The 20,042-nt window shown below is 38.5% G+C and overlaps 1 protein-coding gene across 1 annotated transcript; it reads left to right on the forward strand.

The window, feature by feature from the left end:
- Window positions 1-1,870: 1,870 nt before the first annotated feature.
- Window positions 1,871-15,867, forward strand: tmem64 (transmembrane protein 64). Its single transcript, XM_008422021.2, has 3 exons — window positions 1,871-3,275; window positions 11,997-12,152; window positions 14,828-15,867. Exons 1-3 carry the CDS (start codon window positions 2,571-2,573, stop codon window positions 15,020-15,022), a joined length of 1,056 nt encoding a protein of 351 aa, XP_008420243.1. The 5' UTR covers window positions 1,871-2,570; the 3' UTR covers window positions 15,023-15,867.
- The last annotated feature ends 4,175 nt before the right edge of the window (window positions 15,868-20,042 follow it).

The following is a 20,042-nucleotide window of genomic DNA, read 5'->3' on the forward strand; positions in this document are numbered from 1 at the left end:
GGTCAACTTAGCTTTGATATTAAAGTGACATCTACAACTTTGAGGTTTAAATTTATTTTTTGTGTGACAGTATGGGATGTGCCAGATTGTAAATTTATTATTCATTTACTTTCTCAAGATCAGATATTTTTATTTAAATATTATCAGAGTAGCATTTTTTTTCCTTCTTTTTCTTTTCACTGTATTTGCATTTCATATTCCTGAGTTTGCAAACTTTGAGTCAACAAAGTTGTTATCTAGTAACTAGCAATGCTTAAAGAAAAGCCAAAGTAATTTTGAAAAATAAGTGTGGAAAGATGTACAAAAAAATAATGAAGTAGTATTTTGAGTATTGGTTTATATTTTCATTTGCTTTTCAGCGAAGTAGCAGCTGATTGGGGGAAAATAAAGCAGCACTACCATCTAGTGGAGAGTTCTGGAAAGACAAAAAAAAGCCTACTTAAGTGGATTAAAACCTTTTTAAAACACAAGAGCGACAATATTTTATACTGACAACTTAGAATATTGAAAATATTACCAATAGTTCAGGAAAAATCAGCAATTTGTAAGGTTCAAGAGATTCAGATCTTCACTATTTCTACATTTATGCTAAGAAAAAAATGTTTTGCACTGTATATAACAGGATACCCAGAAATATGTATTCAAATTGTGTTGCATACTAAATAGTCCGCACTGCTTTAAAAAGCCGGTTACAGGCAAATCACATTTCTTGTAAAACTCACTGACAAACTTAACATCATGTGCTTTAACTAGCAAATTTAGTAAATACAGTGGTCAACACAAGTTTTAAACATCAAATCATCAACTAAAAGCCATTTTTCTAGATGTTTACATGTCCGTCATGTAAACATTGTTTCTTCTTACTCTAACTTTTTTTTTCTTCTTCAGTTCATTTAGGTTTGCAGGAGTTTTTTATTTATTTTATTTAATTTTTTAACAGCCCTGTTAAGATCAAAATCCAACATTTAATTTGAAAGCCATGACTGCTTTGGTGTGGCCACATGACAACTTCTAAATTCCTTGGTACACGGAGGACCAAGGTATGTACTGAAATGCGTATTATGCATTAGTCCTGTCACCATTTTGTGAGTGGCATTTTTGGGAATCACATGCACATTAGTTTTAGGTCAAGCTAACTAAGTAGCCTGCCTGTTGTACAGATATAAAATTGGAATGAATTGGCAGAGCAAGCATTTTTTTATTTCAATCTGTACAGTAAATTAAATAACTGAACTAAAATTTTGATAAGTTTGATTAGTAATTAGATTATTGAAAAGCATATTCCATAAGCAGATTCAACTTAATAATAATAATAATTGTGACGATTCCTGTCATTTTCTGTAGTTTTACGTCTCAAAAATAGAATTAAGGTTTTCATATTTACCTTTTAATTATTATTTTTTAATTAAACAAATTATCTGCTGAACTAACTCACTTCTAATTTATGCAACATAGAACAAAAGTGGTGGATTGGTATATTTTAAAGGCAAATTATACAAGGTTTAGATGCATTTAAGTATTTTATATTATACTAAAAGCAACAATTTTAATTAAAATCTGCTACAAGTCATAATGTTTTGTCACGTAATTTTAAGTAAACCTGAGACCTTCTGATTTTCAGAGAACTTCAATTTCCATATCTGCTTAAAATGATCAAATGCCAGAAAACTAAAATAGATAAAAACTCAATAAACTTGCCTTTCACAATATGGCGGACGCGCTGGCGTGTCCTTTTTCGAAACGAATCCAATCTACTCTGAACCGTATTCGTGTCTACGCTCTGAACAAACACTAGACTTGTGCTGAAACTCCATGGAATATCGCGATACCTTTTGCAGTTCTGTGGTTGGTTCAGAATGGGCTGGGGTTACTTGGCATTCTGGGACACAAACAGTGGTCGGTATGAATAGCTGTAACAGCGACAGCAGCATCCATCGGATAGGGAAGGAGACGGGACAAACAAACGGCTGAGCAGCAGGCAGCGGAAAGGACAAACAGTTTTTTTTATGTCTCTTGAAGAGGCTTCGATTTTTCGTTCAGGCTGAGGATCCTGCGGTTTTATCTCTGAAATGCAAAGGTTGGACTTTATCCATTAACCGTTTTGGTTAGCTAACGTTGGCAGTAAGTTAGCCCCGCAGTGATTTGCGCCTGTCTCCGTGTTGGCTGGCTGGATGGGAAAGCTGGTGAAGTATTAAAAGTTCGTCCAGCTTCGTTCATTCTCCACATTTTAACTCGATTTTACCCGGAGCTGAGGGATGACGACTCTGAACATGGCGAGTGTCGGACACAGACGCAGCAAAACTTGCTTTTTAAAGTCACTGGACTGGCATATCGCCCAGCTAGTTTACCCAAGATAAACACTGACGGACGAAAGCCCGACCCTGTAATGGCAGTTGGTGTGAGAGCAGCACAGCTGTGCGGTACTACTGCTGAACTCTTCGTCAGAAAAGCCTTTTAGGCTGGATTTAATAACAAACCGGGTACAATCCCAGCTGTCACCTGAGCCCCACTGCTGCTGGTCCCCACAGGTGATTTGAGGGGGGGGGCCCGGGGGAGGGGGGACACACAACATGTCAGGGGTCACGACCGTGCAGCTCTTCACCAAGTTTGTGAAGCACGCACTGGGCAAGTCGCAGATACAGCTGAACCGCTGGCTGCAGAGGACTGCCGCGGAGGAGTGTGATAAGATAGACATCCTGATATGCAGCGCGTTTGATGAGAGAGGGGTCGGGGCTGGGAAGACAGATGGAGACCCCGATATTATCAGCGACACGGGGGGGACATCCTTCAGCAGCAGCGGGGAGTTCAGACACCCGTGCTGCATCACCACCTTCTGCTTCAAGAGCGCCCTGCTGGCCTGCATCCTGACCGCTGTGTGCTTCTCTTCAGTCGCGCTGGTGCGGCAGTACCTCAAGGACCTCCTGCTCTGGGTGGAGAGCCTGGACAGCTTTGTCGGAGCCTTGCTCTTCATAGTTGGTTTGATCATTGTTTCCTTTCCATGTGGATGGGGATACATTGTTCTGAATGTGGCAGCGGGCTACCTTTATGGATTCGTACTGGGCATGGGACTGGTTATGGTGGGAGTTTTAATAGGGACCTTTGTGGCACACCTAGTGTGTAAGCGGTTATTGTCTGACTGGGTCCTGAATAAAGTTGGGAACAGTGACCAGCTCAGTGCTGTTATACGAGTAGTGGAAGGAGGGAGCGGACTCAAAATTGTGGCCTTAGCAAGACTCACCCCCATACCATTTGGACTCCAAAATGCAGTTTTTTCGGTGAGTATAAAACATCATTAATCAGTTTTTTTCTCCTCATGTTTCCAGTGATCTTTGCTATGAATATTTCGGCTGACCATCCAGGGTGCCAACCTTTTACTGGGCGACACAAAAACCTTTGGGGAGGGAACCTGAATGGATTTTGAATTGCTTATATTTGTTGTTGCTTATATTTCTAAACAAATATAAGGCTTAAGCAAAGATATGAAATAAAAACAAATTTTAATTGTAGTTTTTAAGTGCTTATTGTGTAGAGTTTTGTATATTTTTGTGACTGTTCACTGAGTAACATAAGTCAGATATGTTAAAAAGTTACTGTATGCCACCTGTAACCCTACAAAACTCCTATTTAGTCACTAAAAACAGAAATGCACATTTATGGCTAAAGAAAACTTGTAGTTGTAGTTCAGAACCTGCTAATAATCAAACAGTGCATTTCATTTTTGATGAACAATTAGTGTAACTTGGCATAATGTCATTACCAGTTTTTAATCCGACTGTTAAAATTTTATGCTCCTTTGTGTATTTTTAACCACATTACGGAGATTTTAGATGCTTTTATTTTGCTTGCTTTGAGTTGGAGGATTTGCAATTTTGCCAGTAAACTATTCACTGAATCTGCATTTAAATGCTTCAAGCCTACAGCATTCTCTTGCAACGTAGTACACAGTACTTTCAGAAATAAAGAGCTAGAGATAATGTAAATAATAAAAAAATAAGATTGAATTTCCTTCCTGTAACTAGGAGAAATGTGCAGGATTATTTTCTCATCCAGCTGAGATGTGGAGAAGGCTAAAGCGGTGTTGCTCTGTTATGTATCATTAAAGAAGACTATGGGTGCACTGACACTTACCCCTAGTATTTACAGATTAAATGGTGTTTTCATTAAATGGACTATAAACTATGGAGATGCACTAAATAAAAACTTGTGACTTGAATCACTCGATTTTTCAGCATAATCAGAAACCCAAAAATCAGATTTTTTTTTCTTTTCAGTGAATGCCTCTTATCTAAGTGCTATCGGTTGTACTGACAACAAAACTCTTTGGTGTCGACGTTGCAATTGAGGAAAGAACTTTCACATTTTACTGTTTTCCATGTAATGAGGTGTTTAAAATGAGGTCAGAGGAACGGTAAGAAGCTGTTTAAAAGATCTATACCTCGACAAGACATGTTTGCGTACTACACATTTAAGCTGCATAAGGGTGAGAGAGCAAAAGTTTTAGCGTATATCAGAAAGCTGAAATAGCAGCAAAGGTGATTTGTTTGAGTTTTCAACCCGTCAGTCACGGAAAATGCTGGAATTAGCATTTTGAACAAGTATTCTCTGGAAAATGCACGTGAAGCCTGCTGTATTTCTAATGCTAACTGCATTTGTCAGCTATATATGACGCTAAAGTAAGTTTGAAATGCCACCTCCATAATCGTGTTTGTTTTATAGTTTTGATAAAACTATTTTACAGTGACTACTCTCTCTCACTCACAGTGTAACTTGGCCTCTGCTTCTAACATAAATAATTGACCACTAGCAGTGAGAAGGCTTACATTTTCAGTACTGTTTTTACATCTTCTTATATAACGGTTCTTAAAGAAAAAAATACCAGAATTGGCTAAAATCTGTGGTATTCACAGGTCAGAACTGTAGAAAAACTGGAGAACAAACCTCGCCACAGAATTCTGATCCCTGCTTTTAACCATAGAAACAGCGTCACACAATGTTTGATGACATTGGTGCACCTCGATTCTAGAAACAGGCCCATCCTGGTTCTGTCTGTTAAATTGGTGGCCTTCTTCCTTTAGCAGAGAAGCGAAAGGAAATGCTTTCTTGCTGGGCCAGCTGACACTCAGGGGAAATTATATCTTGCCAGAACTGAGTCAGGAACAGTTACTACTATTTAAACTGCAGTGGACACTGAACTCAGGCGTTTTCATGTTACTTTCACACTCAAGGCGGACAAGAGTCCATTAGCTGGAAATATAAGGCCGTCCCGCAGAGAAAAGGAACTTTCCGCCTTATTTCAGCGGTGCTCCGACACAACGTACGCCAACCACTTTTCCCTGAACATGTAAACTTGATCCAGACAAAGACATCTGATCAAGCTAAATGATAAAACTAAACAGCGTCAGGATATTGCTGTCCTCGGCCCTTCTACACTCAACCTGAGACCTTGACCTTCATACACTGTATAAATAATTTATGATCACTGATTACCCTCTAGAGAGTAAAAGCCTTATACAAATCTGTTAGTACATTGAAGAATATCACTGTTTTTATTTTCAGTTTTATCAAAGTATATGTAATCTTGTATAAGGTTGCATTGTGAGATCTTTAATATGAACAATGGCTTGTATTCAGACTCCTTAAGCCTTCTCAGGTTTGGTATTATAGACACTAACTTTTATATATTTTAGAAAGGATTTAATTTTTGTACACCATCACAAAGTTGTGTTTAAATTTAAAAGATTATATTTGTTTTTCAATGTAATATTACACATAAAAGTCTTAAAACGGGTCTAAGTCAACATCTGTAAGTCTTTTGTGTTATGGCCAATTGTTCAGGGACTGAGATTTATGCCCATGCCTCTTGAGAAAATAGCTCAAGCTCAATAAGATCGGATTCAAAGTTTAAATGTTGCCACAGATTCCCAGTGGAACTTATGCAAGGACTTTGACTAGGCCTTTCTAACACATGGATTTGCTTTGGTCAAACAATTCCTTTGTGGCTTTGGCTGTGTGTTTAGGTTTATAGTTTTCCTGCATCATGTGGTGGCAGCATGATGCTGCCACCACCATGTTTCACCATGGGCACGGTGCGTTTATAGGGATGTGCAATGTTAGTTTTCTGCCATAGAAACTTTTTTTGTTTGAAAGTAAATCTTAAGATCATTTGGCAAGATCTGAATTTCTATTGTAGCCTTTACATGTCTTGTGGAGCTCAGCAGATTGGAGATCTTGTGACATTCTCTCAACAATAGTTTGGAAAAGAAAGGCCAGATTTGTGGAGTACATGATTAATAGTTGTGATGTTAGCAGATTCTCCAACCCGAGCTTTCAAACTTCACCTCTATAGTTGATCCTCTCTAATTAATGCTCTCCTTTAATGACTTGTCATTTTAGGGGAACAGTCATACCATGGTAGGTTTACATTTGTTTCATAGTCTTTTATCTTTTCAGACAGTAGATTAAACAGTTATCTGATACGTTCACAGTTTGGGTAACTGATTGCCGAAAGCAATCGGTTGTACTTGATTTTATTAGAGGCATCAGAGTCTACGTGTTATATGTATGTAACATATAATTTTCTTTCACTTTGTAATTGTCTTCTACTTTGTGGTGGACTGTCATATAAGATCCTAATAAAATACATTAAAGTTGAGGCTGTAAAGTAACAAAATGTGGTAATCTAAGGGGTATGAATAATATTGTAAGGTATTTTAAACTCAATGTTTTCCAGAAAGAGACATTCCTCACTTGTTAGAATTGTGAGCATCTCTTCTGGGAAAGCTAGTATCACATTATCAACAGCGTCTTTCCAAGAAATGTCACTTTAACTGAATGACATGTTTGTCTCACATTTCAGCTGAGTCAAATAAGAGCAGATGGTTAGCAGTGAAACAGCTCCATGAATGTTTACGCCTTTTTGACGGCGTTAACCTATCACAAAAATGGCTCCTTTTTGCAAACGTTGAATTTTAAAGCAGAAGCCGCATGAATGCTAAAGCTGGTGTGTATCTAAACACTCTATAAAGCCTCCCTTACTGGTTATATGAAGTAGTAAAACTCTTGCAGTCAACCACCCTGGCACACAATGTTTAAAAGTGGATGCAAATTGGTGAGCTTGAAAGTCATTTATAGCTTACAGCATAAAGGAAACAGCAGGGGGAAAAGAAAAAAGAAACATTACGTCTGTTTCCACAAGAGCTGTAATTGTGGGATGCAAAACCAGTTTCAGCTTTCTGGATGATTGATTTCTTAGAAATATTTTGTATTTAATTTGAATTACATTTTGCTCCCAGCTTTAGCTCCAAGATACACACTCTTACACCAACTTAGAAGTTGTTGATTTCCAGATTTCCACATTTCTCTCAGTTTGGCCGTGATGGGAATTAAAATACAGCATTTGGAAAACAGAATACCACAGCACCATTAAATAACTATTGACGTCTTTTCTACCCTCATGTGCTTTAAATAAAACAACGTCTTTGCTTTATTGTTGTGGACTTGTACTTTAGATGTTTCCAGTTTCAGTTTGACATGAGATCATCCCAACCTGCAGATATAGTAAGCTGTTAAACCTTGTGCTTCGGGGAATCTTTTAGAAGCATCTCACATTTCACTGATTACACTGACATTAGAGATGACTAGTGAGCTTATGGATATATTTACAAAAAAAAAAAAAAAAACTAAATTATTTATTTTAAAGAGCAAACACATTTAAAATTTTATTTGCTATGTTGCTGCAATCGTATCACAGGAATCAAGCAGATGGCTTTCTTTTGCCTGCGTGGCAAAAAAAAAAAAAAAGCCATGTGATTTATGTGTTTTCTTAATGTGAAGGCTGAGCGGTTGCGATACTCTCCGCATAGCAAAGGTTGATTTGGCCCTGTCCTGTCAGAGTAACCCGCGTGACGCTTTAACCTTGGACGCTGCATTAACTCCTGGGTTTGGCTCTGCAGAGGTGATGGTGAGGTGTTAAAGAGACAGACATTATGCACCGTGTTGCTCTGCTCCTGTCACTCTGGTTTGCATTATTAACTTCCTTCAGGTCAGTTTGTTTTGGAAAATAGAGGAGAAGAGCTTATTGGAATGCTCCTTGTGGTAATTTGTTGGTTGTCACTTTGCATTTTTAATCGCCCCTTTGTTTAGTTACGTTGTCGCAGCTTTGTGTCTTTAAAAACGTCTTTGTGCATCAGCCTTTGTCATGACATTTTCAGATTGTTCCTTTTATAGCATGTGTCAAGCTTGAGGCCTGTGGGCCAAATCCAGCCCGCCACAGCTTTTTATGTGGTCCTCTAAGTTCTAGACTGAACACAAAATGTGCTTAAATATTATGTTATCAGTCAAATCAGTGCAGTTTTTCTGTTTGCAGCCAAATTAAATCAATCAGTCTCTCCAGTTTCTTACAAATTATTATAAAATTCATGCAAAATCAACAAATCCCCACACTTTTTTGCACCATCACGTAATTGGTAGTTTATAGCAGATGTTCCACAAAAATTGTCAAAAACTTTCTTACTTGTACTAAACAGCTGCCTCAGCCTTAATTGATGTCAGATAACAGTCCATGATCTATACACAGTGATGCATTTACCGTCATAAATATTTCCAAATCAGTTACCACAGACACTTTGATTTCTATTGCAAAAAATTCACAAAACAATGGTGAAATCCTTGGGGGACTGAAAAGATGTTAAATATGATTTAATTTTAACAGTTTGCGAACGGGTTTTATCAATACATTCTGGCACTCTTTAAAAGCATTTATGATCTTGATTTGGCCCAAAACTAAAATGAGTTTGACACTCCTGCTTTATAGGATGCCACATTTACCTCCATATTTGGCACTGGTTTGCAAAATGTGGTAACAAAAATTCCCCTTTGTTTCTTTTTGTCCAAACTACCTTCAAATTGACACAGTTTATCCCGCTGAAATTCAATCCTTTAATCAGGTTCAGATCCAGTTTAATATCAACCGAAACTGGGTTGTTTTGGTACGCATACATTCACTCACAGAAAGCTAAAAACGAACCCATAAACCAGATAATGCATTTATCAACAAAAAGAAAAGGGAGTATCCTGACACAGTCAAAAGGAAATGTAACTGATTCTCCATATTTGTGCACCTACTTGACACATTTCTAAGATGTGTACAACATACAGCGACTACGAACGAGTCAAACGGTTCTGCATTTGTCCCAATGTACCGCCTGTGTCTGCTTTAGATTGGACTGTTTTAGCGGGGACAGTGTTGAGGATGCACATAAGAATGGACCAGACTTATTGTCTCGTGAAAAAACAAACTCAGCTGTGTGAAACTAGCGCTTTACTTCCAGCTGCACACAGTTGTACACAGTGAAGCTTTCACCAGGGACTTCATCAGGTCCTGCTAGATGAAGGTTAATAAGATGAATCCCCTGCTCCACCTGCTTCCTCGGCAGTATTTTCACCTTCCAGTCCAGCGGGGCTTTCAGCCCTTCCTCAGAGTCTCGCTGTCTTGTTATAATTTATCCCACCAGGAGGCTCATTACTAAGCCGAGCTGCTAACTGTTTCCCAACAATCATACCCTCAACAGTACACAGGGCGAGCAGCCATGAGTGGCAACATCTCGGCTCGTACGGACTCATCGCGGTGGAGTTCTGGCCTCGGTAAGCACTTTCTGCGAGCGAGGCTACATTTCAGCGTGCCCCCTGCTTGTTTCTGCTGAAGTAGATGGTGCCACATTATAGTTGGTAACCTAAAACGACCCAGAGACTGCAGCAGTTAGCAAAACGATGGGACAGCTCTGGGGGAAAAAGAAAAAAAATGTTTGCTAAGACAAAGTGGACAAAATCAGCTGTTTAAGCATGCTTCTATTACCCAGAGCATCATCCATTTTCATAATGAGCTAATAAAGGAATAAGGACACCCATTACTTTCATTTATACACTCATCTGTACGAGAAAACATGGGGTTATGCGTGTATCCAGACAAACAATTTCATTACAGCTGAAGCTAACGTGCTTCTATAGTTAAGATTTGCCTACTTACAGTTTTGTTTATGAGCACAGAGTCAGACCTGCGCAGCTGCTTATCTGAATGAATCAGGTCAAACAGGATGGAGTGGTTTTTTATTTTTTTTATTTCTCGGTTTTGCAGATCATCTTGATGTAGAGCCTTGCAGAAGCAAGTAGGAGGTTCAGTGGGAATTGTCTGCACGGTTATAAAAATACCAACGATGAGCTCTCCCCTAGATGAACGCCAGATAGCCGCATATAAGCAAGACGCCTGACAGGCGGAGGCACTTTAAAAGTCAGGGATGATTTCTGCTGAAAGCTTTTTTTTCTTTTTTTTTTTACATGTTACTGGTTGGATGTGTCATGGCTGCACATAGTCAAGATCTTTTAGTGAAAAGCATCAAGAGAAAACATCAGTTATGTTTTGGAAAGCTACTGACTCCTACGCGGTTTGAAAAAGTCAGGAAAGTTGTGGAAATTGTTTTCACTTTTTTTCAGGTGTAGATAAGTATGTAAAATAAAAAAATATGGTAAATAATTGTATTTCCAGATTTTATTATGTCTGTTTAAATAATGTATTAGAACTGTGGAAAAGGCAAGTCTGGGATTTTTATTTTTATTTTTTTAAACGAAGGATGGTTTGGGATTCATCTTTGCGTCGAGACGCTTGGGTGGATCCAGCATTTGTATTCGAACGCCTCGATAGCGCTTTGGCGCAGGCTGCATCGAGCCGTATTCTCCTCCGGCCCCGCTATCAGCCACAGTCTGGACAAAGTGCACGCCGAGCCAAGGTCACATCCACACGCTGTCACGCTGCGGCTTATGTCATCACTTAATCAAGGGATCAAGGGTGACACAAACACAGACGTTTGTTTATATTTAGGCGGCCCAGACGAGAAACGAGGCGCCGAGCAGAATCTGCGCTGACGTGTGTTTAGGACGTGGAAGTTACACCATATCGTTGGCGTTTGTTTTGCCAGCATAACCAAGATCTGATTTTCTTATTGTGACACGAATTACATAATATTGTGGCAACCCTAAGAGCGTAGTTTCATCAGCTAACTGAAGTAGATGCTATCAGATGAAACTATGCAGATAATGATTTGAGTTCTGTTTTTTTTTTTTTTTTATTATTATTGCTGGAGTGCAAGAAGAAAGAGATTGGAGGGTGAATCTAATCTGTGTCTTCTTGTCTTATTCTAATGTTGCAGATGCAAACTCTTTAATTAACCCTGTATCAAGGGTATATATTATCACTTCTGTAAGAAATTACCTAATTAATATTCAGTTGGTGACACAGCTGGTTTTCCTTACTTAATAAAAAACGGTATTCAATCATATTGACTAATTGTATTTTTCTAAATATGTATAAGAAGCAGCTTCAGTTTTTTTCCTTTTGGCAAAAGCACTTTTAAAACCGTATTTTGCATAAAAAGCACCCTAGTTTTAACTCCACACACACTCAGACAGATGGATGCAGGTCCCTGGTTTAAATTTGTTAGAACAAATTTATTTGTATTGTGCTTTTCTTTATGCATCATTACGCAGTGTTTGCTGCAGGACAGCCTGGCTGCGATCTAATCTGACCACAGTCTCAGTTGAAAGAAAAAGGATTTTCCTGACTAGTGTGCAAATGATGTCTAATGCTTGTTATAAAGTTCTTGATAACTAGAAGCAGACATTTAGAAGTAATAAATAAAAAAGTTTGTTTCATTAGATTTAAGCAAGTAGTGGGAGGTACCAACAACTAAATAATTCTTAGCAGTAGCTTTTTCCTTCTAAATTAATGTGTTGTTCTCTGTGACAACATGGTTCTGTAATAAACAGACATTTATTTAACCACCGGAGACTGTGTCCACTTCTGTTCCTTGAAATTTAAAGTGATAATTCATGGCACGAAAATATACATATGCAAACGGTTCTCATTTCTGCTCCGAAGTGCTGCCATATTTTTTTTTACTCTTTCTCTTTTTTGAGCGTGGTAAAGTCTCTGTTTCTGCCTTCAGATCACAGATGTGTCCTTGCCAAACTACCTGGTGGCCTCCTCCGTGGGTTTGTTGCCCACACAGCTCCTCAATTCGTACCTGGGCACCACCCTGCGCACCATGGAGGACGTCATCGCCGAGCAGAGCATCAGCGGCTACTTTGTGTTCAGCCTGCAGGTGAGACGGATGAATACGATGTCAAGCTACTCGCATGTGTATGCGAGTAGCCGAGAAATGTTAGAGCTGAATTTATGAATAATAATGAGTGACTTGTATATAAAATAGGGAACTGGGTTTCAGCTGACTTTATGCCTTGAAGCACAGATCCACTTAATGTATATTCAGAGTTCTCCTAGAAATGTCCAAAGGTCAAACATGGACGACCCGGGTTGCACCAGCAAATCTTGTTTTCCTTCTTCCAATTTCTCGATTTCTATATTAAACCCCTTAAAATAAACACTTTATAGAGTCTTTGCAGCAGCTGACACACAACAACGAACTGGCATTGTGTCAAAAATAATCCGACCAGGGAGGTTTTTCCACTAGCTGCGGTTCAGTGACGTGTTTAAGTTCTGCTAGTACATTAGATCAGCTGTATCAGAACAAATCCAAAAGCTCACAGTGCCCGAAGGAACAACCTTCTAGTGACAGCAGATGCTCAGCTTTCTTCTAGTTCCTATTCTCTTGTACTTATGCAGTTTTCTCAATAACTCAGAGACTGTTTTTTCAAGTCCCACTCGGAGTTATTTCATGCTCACTGTTGCTTTTTTTTTTGTAAAGGCCAGTGTGTGATTCAGCTTCATCTGCAGGGTTTGGGCCTGTGTAACGATAGATAAGCATTGGTCGGCCTTGGTGGCAGCTTCACACTGCAACAACATACCTGGTATGAGCACTGTTGAACAAACATAGTGTCATGTAATGTGCACTTTGCTCGAACGTTTAATAATGCACTTGGGGAAAACAGGTGACGCTTGTTAGTGAGGGCAGGGAGCCACACCCTCAAAATGACATGTAGCATTTTCATAAGACACACACACCTTTCCAAGAAGTGTAGGTTTAAATTGTTGCTCTGCAGTCAAATTTCTCCTATTATTGGCTCCTGTTTTTTAATTTGGCTTGACACCAAAGCACACCTGCTGCCGAGTTCTAACTTAATTCAGCCCATTGGAAATATGTCCTTAAATATTAAAATTGGATTTGGATGCTTCATAACGCATGTCTACAGCCGCACTACACTCAGTTTTAACAGAATAAGAAATCCCACACTACAGATATTAACTGAATCAGTTTCATCCAGCTGTTTTCGAAACAAAAATGTAATTCTGATGCAAACTGCAGTTAAACTGCATGTCTGCAAGCGTAAAAATAGTTTTAATAAATGGAAAGAAATGACACATTAAGTGAACTAAGCAGCCAATACACGACTTTGAAAAAAGAAAACGGAGCCCAGTGAGCAGCGGGGATGAATTCAATGTCGAGGCTGTAGGTGGACCTCATTTTGACATGAGTCAGTGTTGACTGTATTTATAGCTCAGGCGTGGACCTTTATACTTTGTCTGGGATTACAGTATGCAAAAATGGGTGCTGTAAAAGTGGCATGTAATTAACTACCTTAGAACACAAATTTAGTAAGCTCCATAAAAAACAATGCAAAAATGACAGAGAGCAATAGCTGAAATTCAGACATTTTATTTAGCTTTATAAACTAATTATATCCTTTTATTTTAGTTGGGATTTTGTCATGACATTAAAATACAAAAAAAAAAAAATTGTTTGAGTGCAAATAAATTGAGAGAGTAGTGCTAGATGGATGAAAACACTTGCTCCAACTTTTTGTTTTTCTGGTAAAGTAGGTCAACATTTATTCATTAATTATCTAAAACTAGTGGTAGATGTGAAGAAAACTTTTTCTTTTAAACCCAATGTTTACTAAATCAAATTAACCGTTTGACCTTCAGATGCATTTAAAACGATGTCACTGGAGTTGAGAATGATAGAAACAAAAGTTGAAAGCTCACCTAAATACTTTAGAAATATTTGGGCAGCATTTTTAGTAAATAAAACCTGCAACCTAATATTTTGTCCAGAAAGACTAATAAATCCAGACATGTTTGTCTGGTCACTTATGAAGTTGCTTTGCTAAGTTGTTACTTCCAGTCCAGCTCATGCATTATAAATACATTAATTAAATGTTCCCTCATGACATGGGCTGCTGAGCTGCATTTGGGTCACTGCAGGTCTTAGTTTATGAAATGGGCTGATTAATCATTATGGTCATTACTGAGGGTCAGGCAGTCTGTTCTTTGCCAGGTCGGTGTACACGGTGTGATGCCGTGGGCTTCTGCAGGACTCTTACAGCAGCTGAAAAATTAAAACATATTTATTTTGTATGTCTTACACCATATGGAAGCATAACCCACCATACTTACCCGTTACCTGATCAAATACTCCTATCTTACCAAGAATTCATTTGGTTATATTCTGGGTAAATATAACCAAAGCAAACCTGTGTATCTAGTCCTAGCGAGAGGGGAAAAAAAAAAGGGAAATCCTACAACTGCTAAAATTTGACGCCACTCAATTTTTGTTGATGTTTCATGAAGAAGGAAGTTACGCTCAGAAGTTCTCGTGTCGTTTCCTTCATCGGTTCTTGATGCAGCGCCACCACAGGCAAGGAAGGGAATAGGTTTTTCAAAGGGTTTAATTGGTTTGACACAGTTCAAGAAAACCAGACTAGCTGAAAATGTAGCAAATGTTGCAATTTTTGTTCCCCAGTCGAACAGAGCATACAAGACACCCTAAAACGATACAAACCCAAAAATGAGCTCGTGCTGCGTTGCTTGTCCCCACAGATCATCATCAGCATTGGGCTGATGTTCTACGTGGTCCACAGAGCTCAGGTTGAGCTGAACGCTGCCATCGCTGCCTGCCAGATGGAGCTCAAGTCATCGCACATGAATGGCTCCTCCACCAATCACAGCAGCTTCTCGTACTGCAGCAAGAGGGCGGCGGCCGGCGGCGGCGGAAACTGCATCAACGTGGTGTGACGACCAGAGACTCCGGTTAGCTCCACGGACCAGAAGACTCGGCTTTTAAGACCGGACAGCTTAAGAAGGAGCCCACTGAGTTCTGGAGTCCAGAGCGTACTGGTGGCAAAGTTTACCATTTATCCTTCATGACGTCACGTTCGGAGGGAAACCCTGAAAGTGTCTTGGTTCTGCGGTTTCTGTTGTCGACATGTTGGGACCACGCACCCTTTGATAAGGAATGGTGCAGAGAGAAATCCTTTTTGTGGTTTGTCATCCTAATACGTTTTATGAGTTAAGTTTCTTTAGGTACCTCGTAATATCTGCTGTTACAGGAGATGTCAATGAAACAATGACTTTCAGAAATATCAGACGTGAGGCAAAACAAGCCTCACCGGCCGCCTGGTGTTATTATGAATGTGCAATCCGGAGCTTTCTAGAGAACCAAGGAATCGACTTTCTGTTGCCGACCTATGCACCTTTACTTCATGCGGTTCTGTTTCGTTTCAGGTGACTTTATCCACACCCGGTTGCTCATTTACAGTTTACTAACAAGGGCATTATGAATACTTTGAAATCTTTTCGCTTTAGCCGTTCGTTCTTTTTAAAGTGCCCTCGTTTCGAGAAGTCTCCAAGCTCTTTTTGCTGGTTTATTAGTTTTGTTCTGAGCTGCCGGAACAGGAGCAGCTTTCGCAGCAGGACACTCAGGAACGCCTCTTCCAGGAAGTTTAGGCGAGGTATGAAGCCAGGGAAGTGATTCCGGCGTTGGAAGCACTGGGTCAGGTTTTTCCTGGAAAATCCTAGGGTTTGATTTTACATCTTAGTTTACTTTTGACTGTGCGATTGGGAGAAACAAAAAAAAAAAAGAAAAATTAGAAAAACATTGAAAGAAATAATGTATTTCAGTAATTAAATTAACAAAGGAATTTTCACACTTTAGTGTTATATTTCAAGTGTTTATCTTTGTTATTATGGCTTACAGCTAATGAATACTTCAAATTCAGTTTACTAGAAATGTGCTGAATTTACATTTGAGGAATCGAAAACAAAGCAGAAATGCTTTGTTTTTGCGCTAACCAAGCATATTACTGGAAAGTTGAGTGGAAGGAAAATGTGTGGTGGAAAAACATGCATTTTGGATTAAAAGTACCATTTCCTGGACCAATAACCATGAAGTCACTGAGCTTGATTGGTCAGAAAAAGCTTGATTTACCTTCATGCCACTTCAATGAAGTAACGAAGCCACAGTCTAGAAGTGACATACCTTTTAGCAGGTTAATATTTCTACTTTTTTTTTTATATACGTTCAAACTCAAGAATGGGTCTTGCTTTAAAATCCTCCTAAGGCTGTGTATCTTCCTGTTGCTTGTGCACCTTTTTCTACCACGGTTTTTCCTTCCACTAAGCTTTCTTTTACTTATTCTTGGATTCAGCACTCTTGGACTACTATCAACTTGGCCTGCTTCTCTATAGCTGCATGGGCCAAAACATTTCTGCATTAAATTAAAAAAAATTGTTTTTGTAAGTATTACATAAAATTTTAGTTCATGGAGTGACCGAACTTTGTATTTTTATTAGCTATAAGCTCACAAATACTTGAAATATAAACCCACACCCAAGTTTAATTGTGGACTGAATCACCTAGATGAACTTTTATTTATATTTGAATTTCTCGAGCTGCGCCTGTAAATACTTTTTCTTTGACGTTCACAAATCCGTGCAATAGATCATTAAAGATTAACGAAAGAGTGTGAATGTTGCATTCAATGCTGAAACCAAACTAATCACAAAGTAACCCAAACCCGAGTCAGCTTCGTTTCTTTTATGGAATGAAAGTAAAGCAAAAATAGACCCTTTTATTTTTCTGTGCCATAGATGAACAACTTTATTTACCTACTTCCGCGTCGATCAACAAGGTTCTCGTTGCCGTAGATTTCCTCACGTAGTCCGCTGAAGCCGACCGCCAATATTTTCGTAAAGGTGTGTTTAACTTTGGACGGGTTTGGTTGGTTAAAAGTCTCAGAAGCTGACAATCAAACACAACGTGGACTCTAAGTGATGAATGTGATTCTGTGGTTTGTTTTTACATTTCTTACGATGCTGCTCCTCAGACAAAGTCTGGTTGAGGAATAATAAGGGCTTCTGTCTAAAACATCCATCTTGTTTTTCAGGAAACCTGTTGTCTAACCTTGGCTGATGAGCTTTGTTTTTCTTTTCTCCCCACAGTTTTCGTTTTATTTTATTTTTTATTTTCTTTTGTTTCTCTACAAACGTTTCAGCTGAAATCCAGAATTGATGTTTGTCCGAAAACTAGAGGTGTGCCGATCGATCCGTCATCGATCATAATCGGCCGATTTTCGTGAAAAAGTGCATGATCGGTGATCGGCGATCATTGGCTCTTGTTGCCGATACCGATCACCTGCATTTCATTTCGCAGCCTTCCTGTGCAGCTCTTTCCTTCACACTGCGCAAACGCGCAGCAACAAATCCTAAGCGATGTGGAGCTATAACGCACTGAGTGAATGGGGAAGTTTGCGTGTTGCGGTGGAAAATTGAAGCACGTCAAAATGCATCAACACAACGAAGCTAATGCAACATCAAAACAATACCATACTTGACAGAGTTTGGCTACATCGAGGCTCACTGCAGTAAAAAAGACATAATGAGGATCAGATAGCAGGTAAAGCAGCGCACAGCTACAAACACTCACCCGGGTTAGCATGACGGTCAGAAAGCTAAACAAATAACCCGCAAAATTATTTAAGTCTTCAAGCTGCGATGTAAGACGCTGGTTCTGCTCTCGCTGTTGAACCGCTGCTACGTGCTACGGGTAGTAATATTTCACAGACGGAGCGCCGCTTCTGCTCCACCTGGTAGTGACTCTCACACCGAACCTCTGCTTAAAGCTGCAGCATCTAACCTAAAAAAATACATTTTACATACGTATTAAAACTTTCGCTGTCCTAACATGTGACAGATAATCTCTAAAAAAATAATCAGTCTCCTCCCTGCTCTGCATAATTACTCCGCTCAGTCAGAAACAGCCAATCAGAACTACCAGTAATCAGCTAGCCGCCATGCTATCAGGAAGTTTTCATTCAGTAACTGAATTGTTTATTGTAATGGAACCTGTATTTGCCTTTGAATGTTAAGTTTTATACTTGAATTTTTTTGGCAATGTTGAGAGGTTTTATTTTTGCTCTTTGCATTATTTAGCCTCTTCAGAGCCTTCATATGTTATCAGTCTGTTAAAGATAGTATTACTGATAGCAGTGCAATTTGCACAATGCCTGTTTTGTTTAGTTTTCTTCTTGGAAAAAGTTATTAAAACCAAGTTTTTGTCTAAATTAAGGTGAATTCATGGTTCCTTTTTCCACATAATGTAACCGTTAGTGTTTATGATAAAAAATAAATAATTATGTGATTGTATCGGTGATCGGCCCTTATGGGTGATCGGTATCGCTATTGGCAGGAAAAAACCTGATCGGCACATCTCTACCGAAAACACATTCCATCTTCTGATAATCTCTTTATTTCTCCGTTTTTGTGAAATGTTTCTTTGAAGGCCCCTTCCCGTTGGAATTTAGCAATACTATTTGACACTAAAAAGCAAAAATGACAAAAAAAAAACAAAACAACAAAGGGAATAAAAACATATATCTGTAATACGTTGAGCCAAGTGAACCTGGAACTGTTCAGTCTCACTGTTGAAGATGTTTCAAACGTCGCGTCTGAGTTGTTAGTCGATCTGTGTTTGACTCGTTTGTGTTCAACCTGCCTTTTTTTTTTTTTTTTTTTAACCTCCTGCTGCCTCTGATGTTCTGTTGAGGACCTGAACAAAAATGTGAGCGTTTGTAGCTTCGGGAGAGCCCCGAAAACTATTCGATCGCCTACAAACGATTTAGCTTCTCACTGCTGTTGCATGAACATCTCCAACCTCTCAGTCTGGTACGTTTAGGATATTTTTTCACGCCAGTTTGTTAGAAAAGCGTGGTGAGAACGTGTTGTGTTCCCCAAAACGATAAATAAATGAAATGAGGGTGAACAATTACCATGCATAGTCTCTTTCTCAGCTGGGACTTTAAAAGATTATGTGGAGGTATTTTATTTTATTTCGTTATTTTTTATTTTAGATAAAGCTTTTGTTCTTCCTAGCTGGGCTCTACTTAACTTAGATCTAGTTATGCAACAACTGATTCCTGAGGGAAGTATGTTTCATAGAGACCGGTCCGGTCCGGTGCTATGGAATGCAATACTTCCCCATCTGTATCAAGTGCATTACACATATGCTGTATTTTTTAATACAGAGAGAGTTTTACAGTGTATAAATAGTATTTATCACTGTACAAAGCTTGTTCAGTGTTATTTATGAAAGAGAAAATAAAACTTGACGGACTTTGTTACATGTGTTTTTGTTCTTTGCTTTGCTCTTTTTAAAACCGATGCCGAGGTTTCAGCAGACCTCAAGTGTAAAAAGCAGCATGAAGTTAAATCATTATCTTGAAATTAAACATGCAGTTCAATCTAAATCAACAGGTCACATCAACTGTTGTTCTTACTAATTTAGCTAAAATCAGAAATTAATACAATATTTATATATAATATTTATGTAGTTGCTATATATTCATTGCACATATTTAATTATTCATTTTAAGTTGATTTCATATACTGCATTAAACTATATTTTCTGTATAATGTATTTAATATGGACATATTTTGTGTAAATCTGACTTGGTATAACAGAATAATTCACATATTTAAATTTTTTTTAATTTCAAAAATTTTTTTGTTTTGTGTTTTATATAAATTTATATAGGCTATATATAAATAAATATATAATTTTATTTACTGGGTTATTGAAATTTACTTTATGATTTGATTTGTGAATCAAATAAATCAGACACTATATATATATATATATTTACATATTTAAATGTTTTATTTCCATTATCTCCTTCTTAAGCCATGACCAGTTTGTTCTGAAGATCCTTCACCCCTATATATACTCACACACACACACACACACATTCACACACACACA

Source organism: Poecilia reticulata, linkage group LG11 (genome assembly GCF_000633615.1).
Source record: "Poecilia reticulata strain Guanapo linkage group LG11, Guppy_female_1.0+MT, whole genome shotgun sequence".
Classification (NCBI taxonomy): domain Eukaryota; kingdom Metazoa; phylum Chordata; class Actinopteri; order Cyprinodontiformes; family Poeciliidae; genus Poecilia; species Poecilia reticulata.

Bases quoted from the DNA above. Each gene is read 5' to 3' on its own strand.
- tmem64 (XM_008422021.2), top strand. From the start codon at position 2,571: ATGTCAGGGGTCACGACCGTGCAGCTCTTCACCAAGTTTGTGAAGCAC. The intron at 3,276-11,996 runs GTGAGTATAAAA...TTCTGCCTTCAG, and splicing joins TCCAAAATGCAGTTTTTTCG to ATCACAGATGTGTCCTTGCC. The intron at 12,153-14,827 runs GTGAGACGGATG...TTGTCCCCACAG, and splicing joins ACTTTGTGTTCAGCCTGCAG to ATCATCATCAGCATTGGGCT.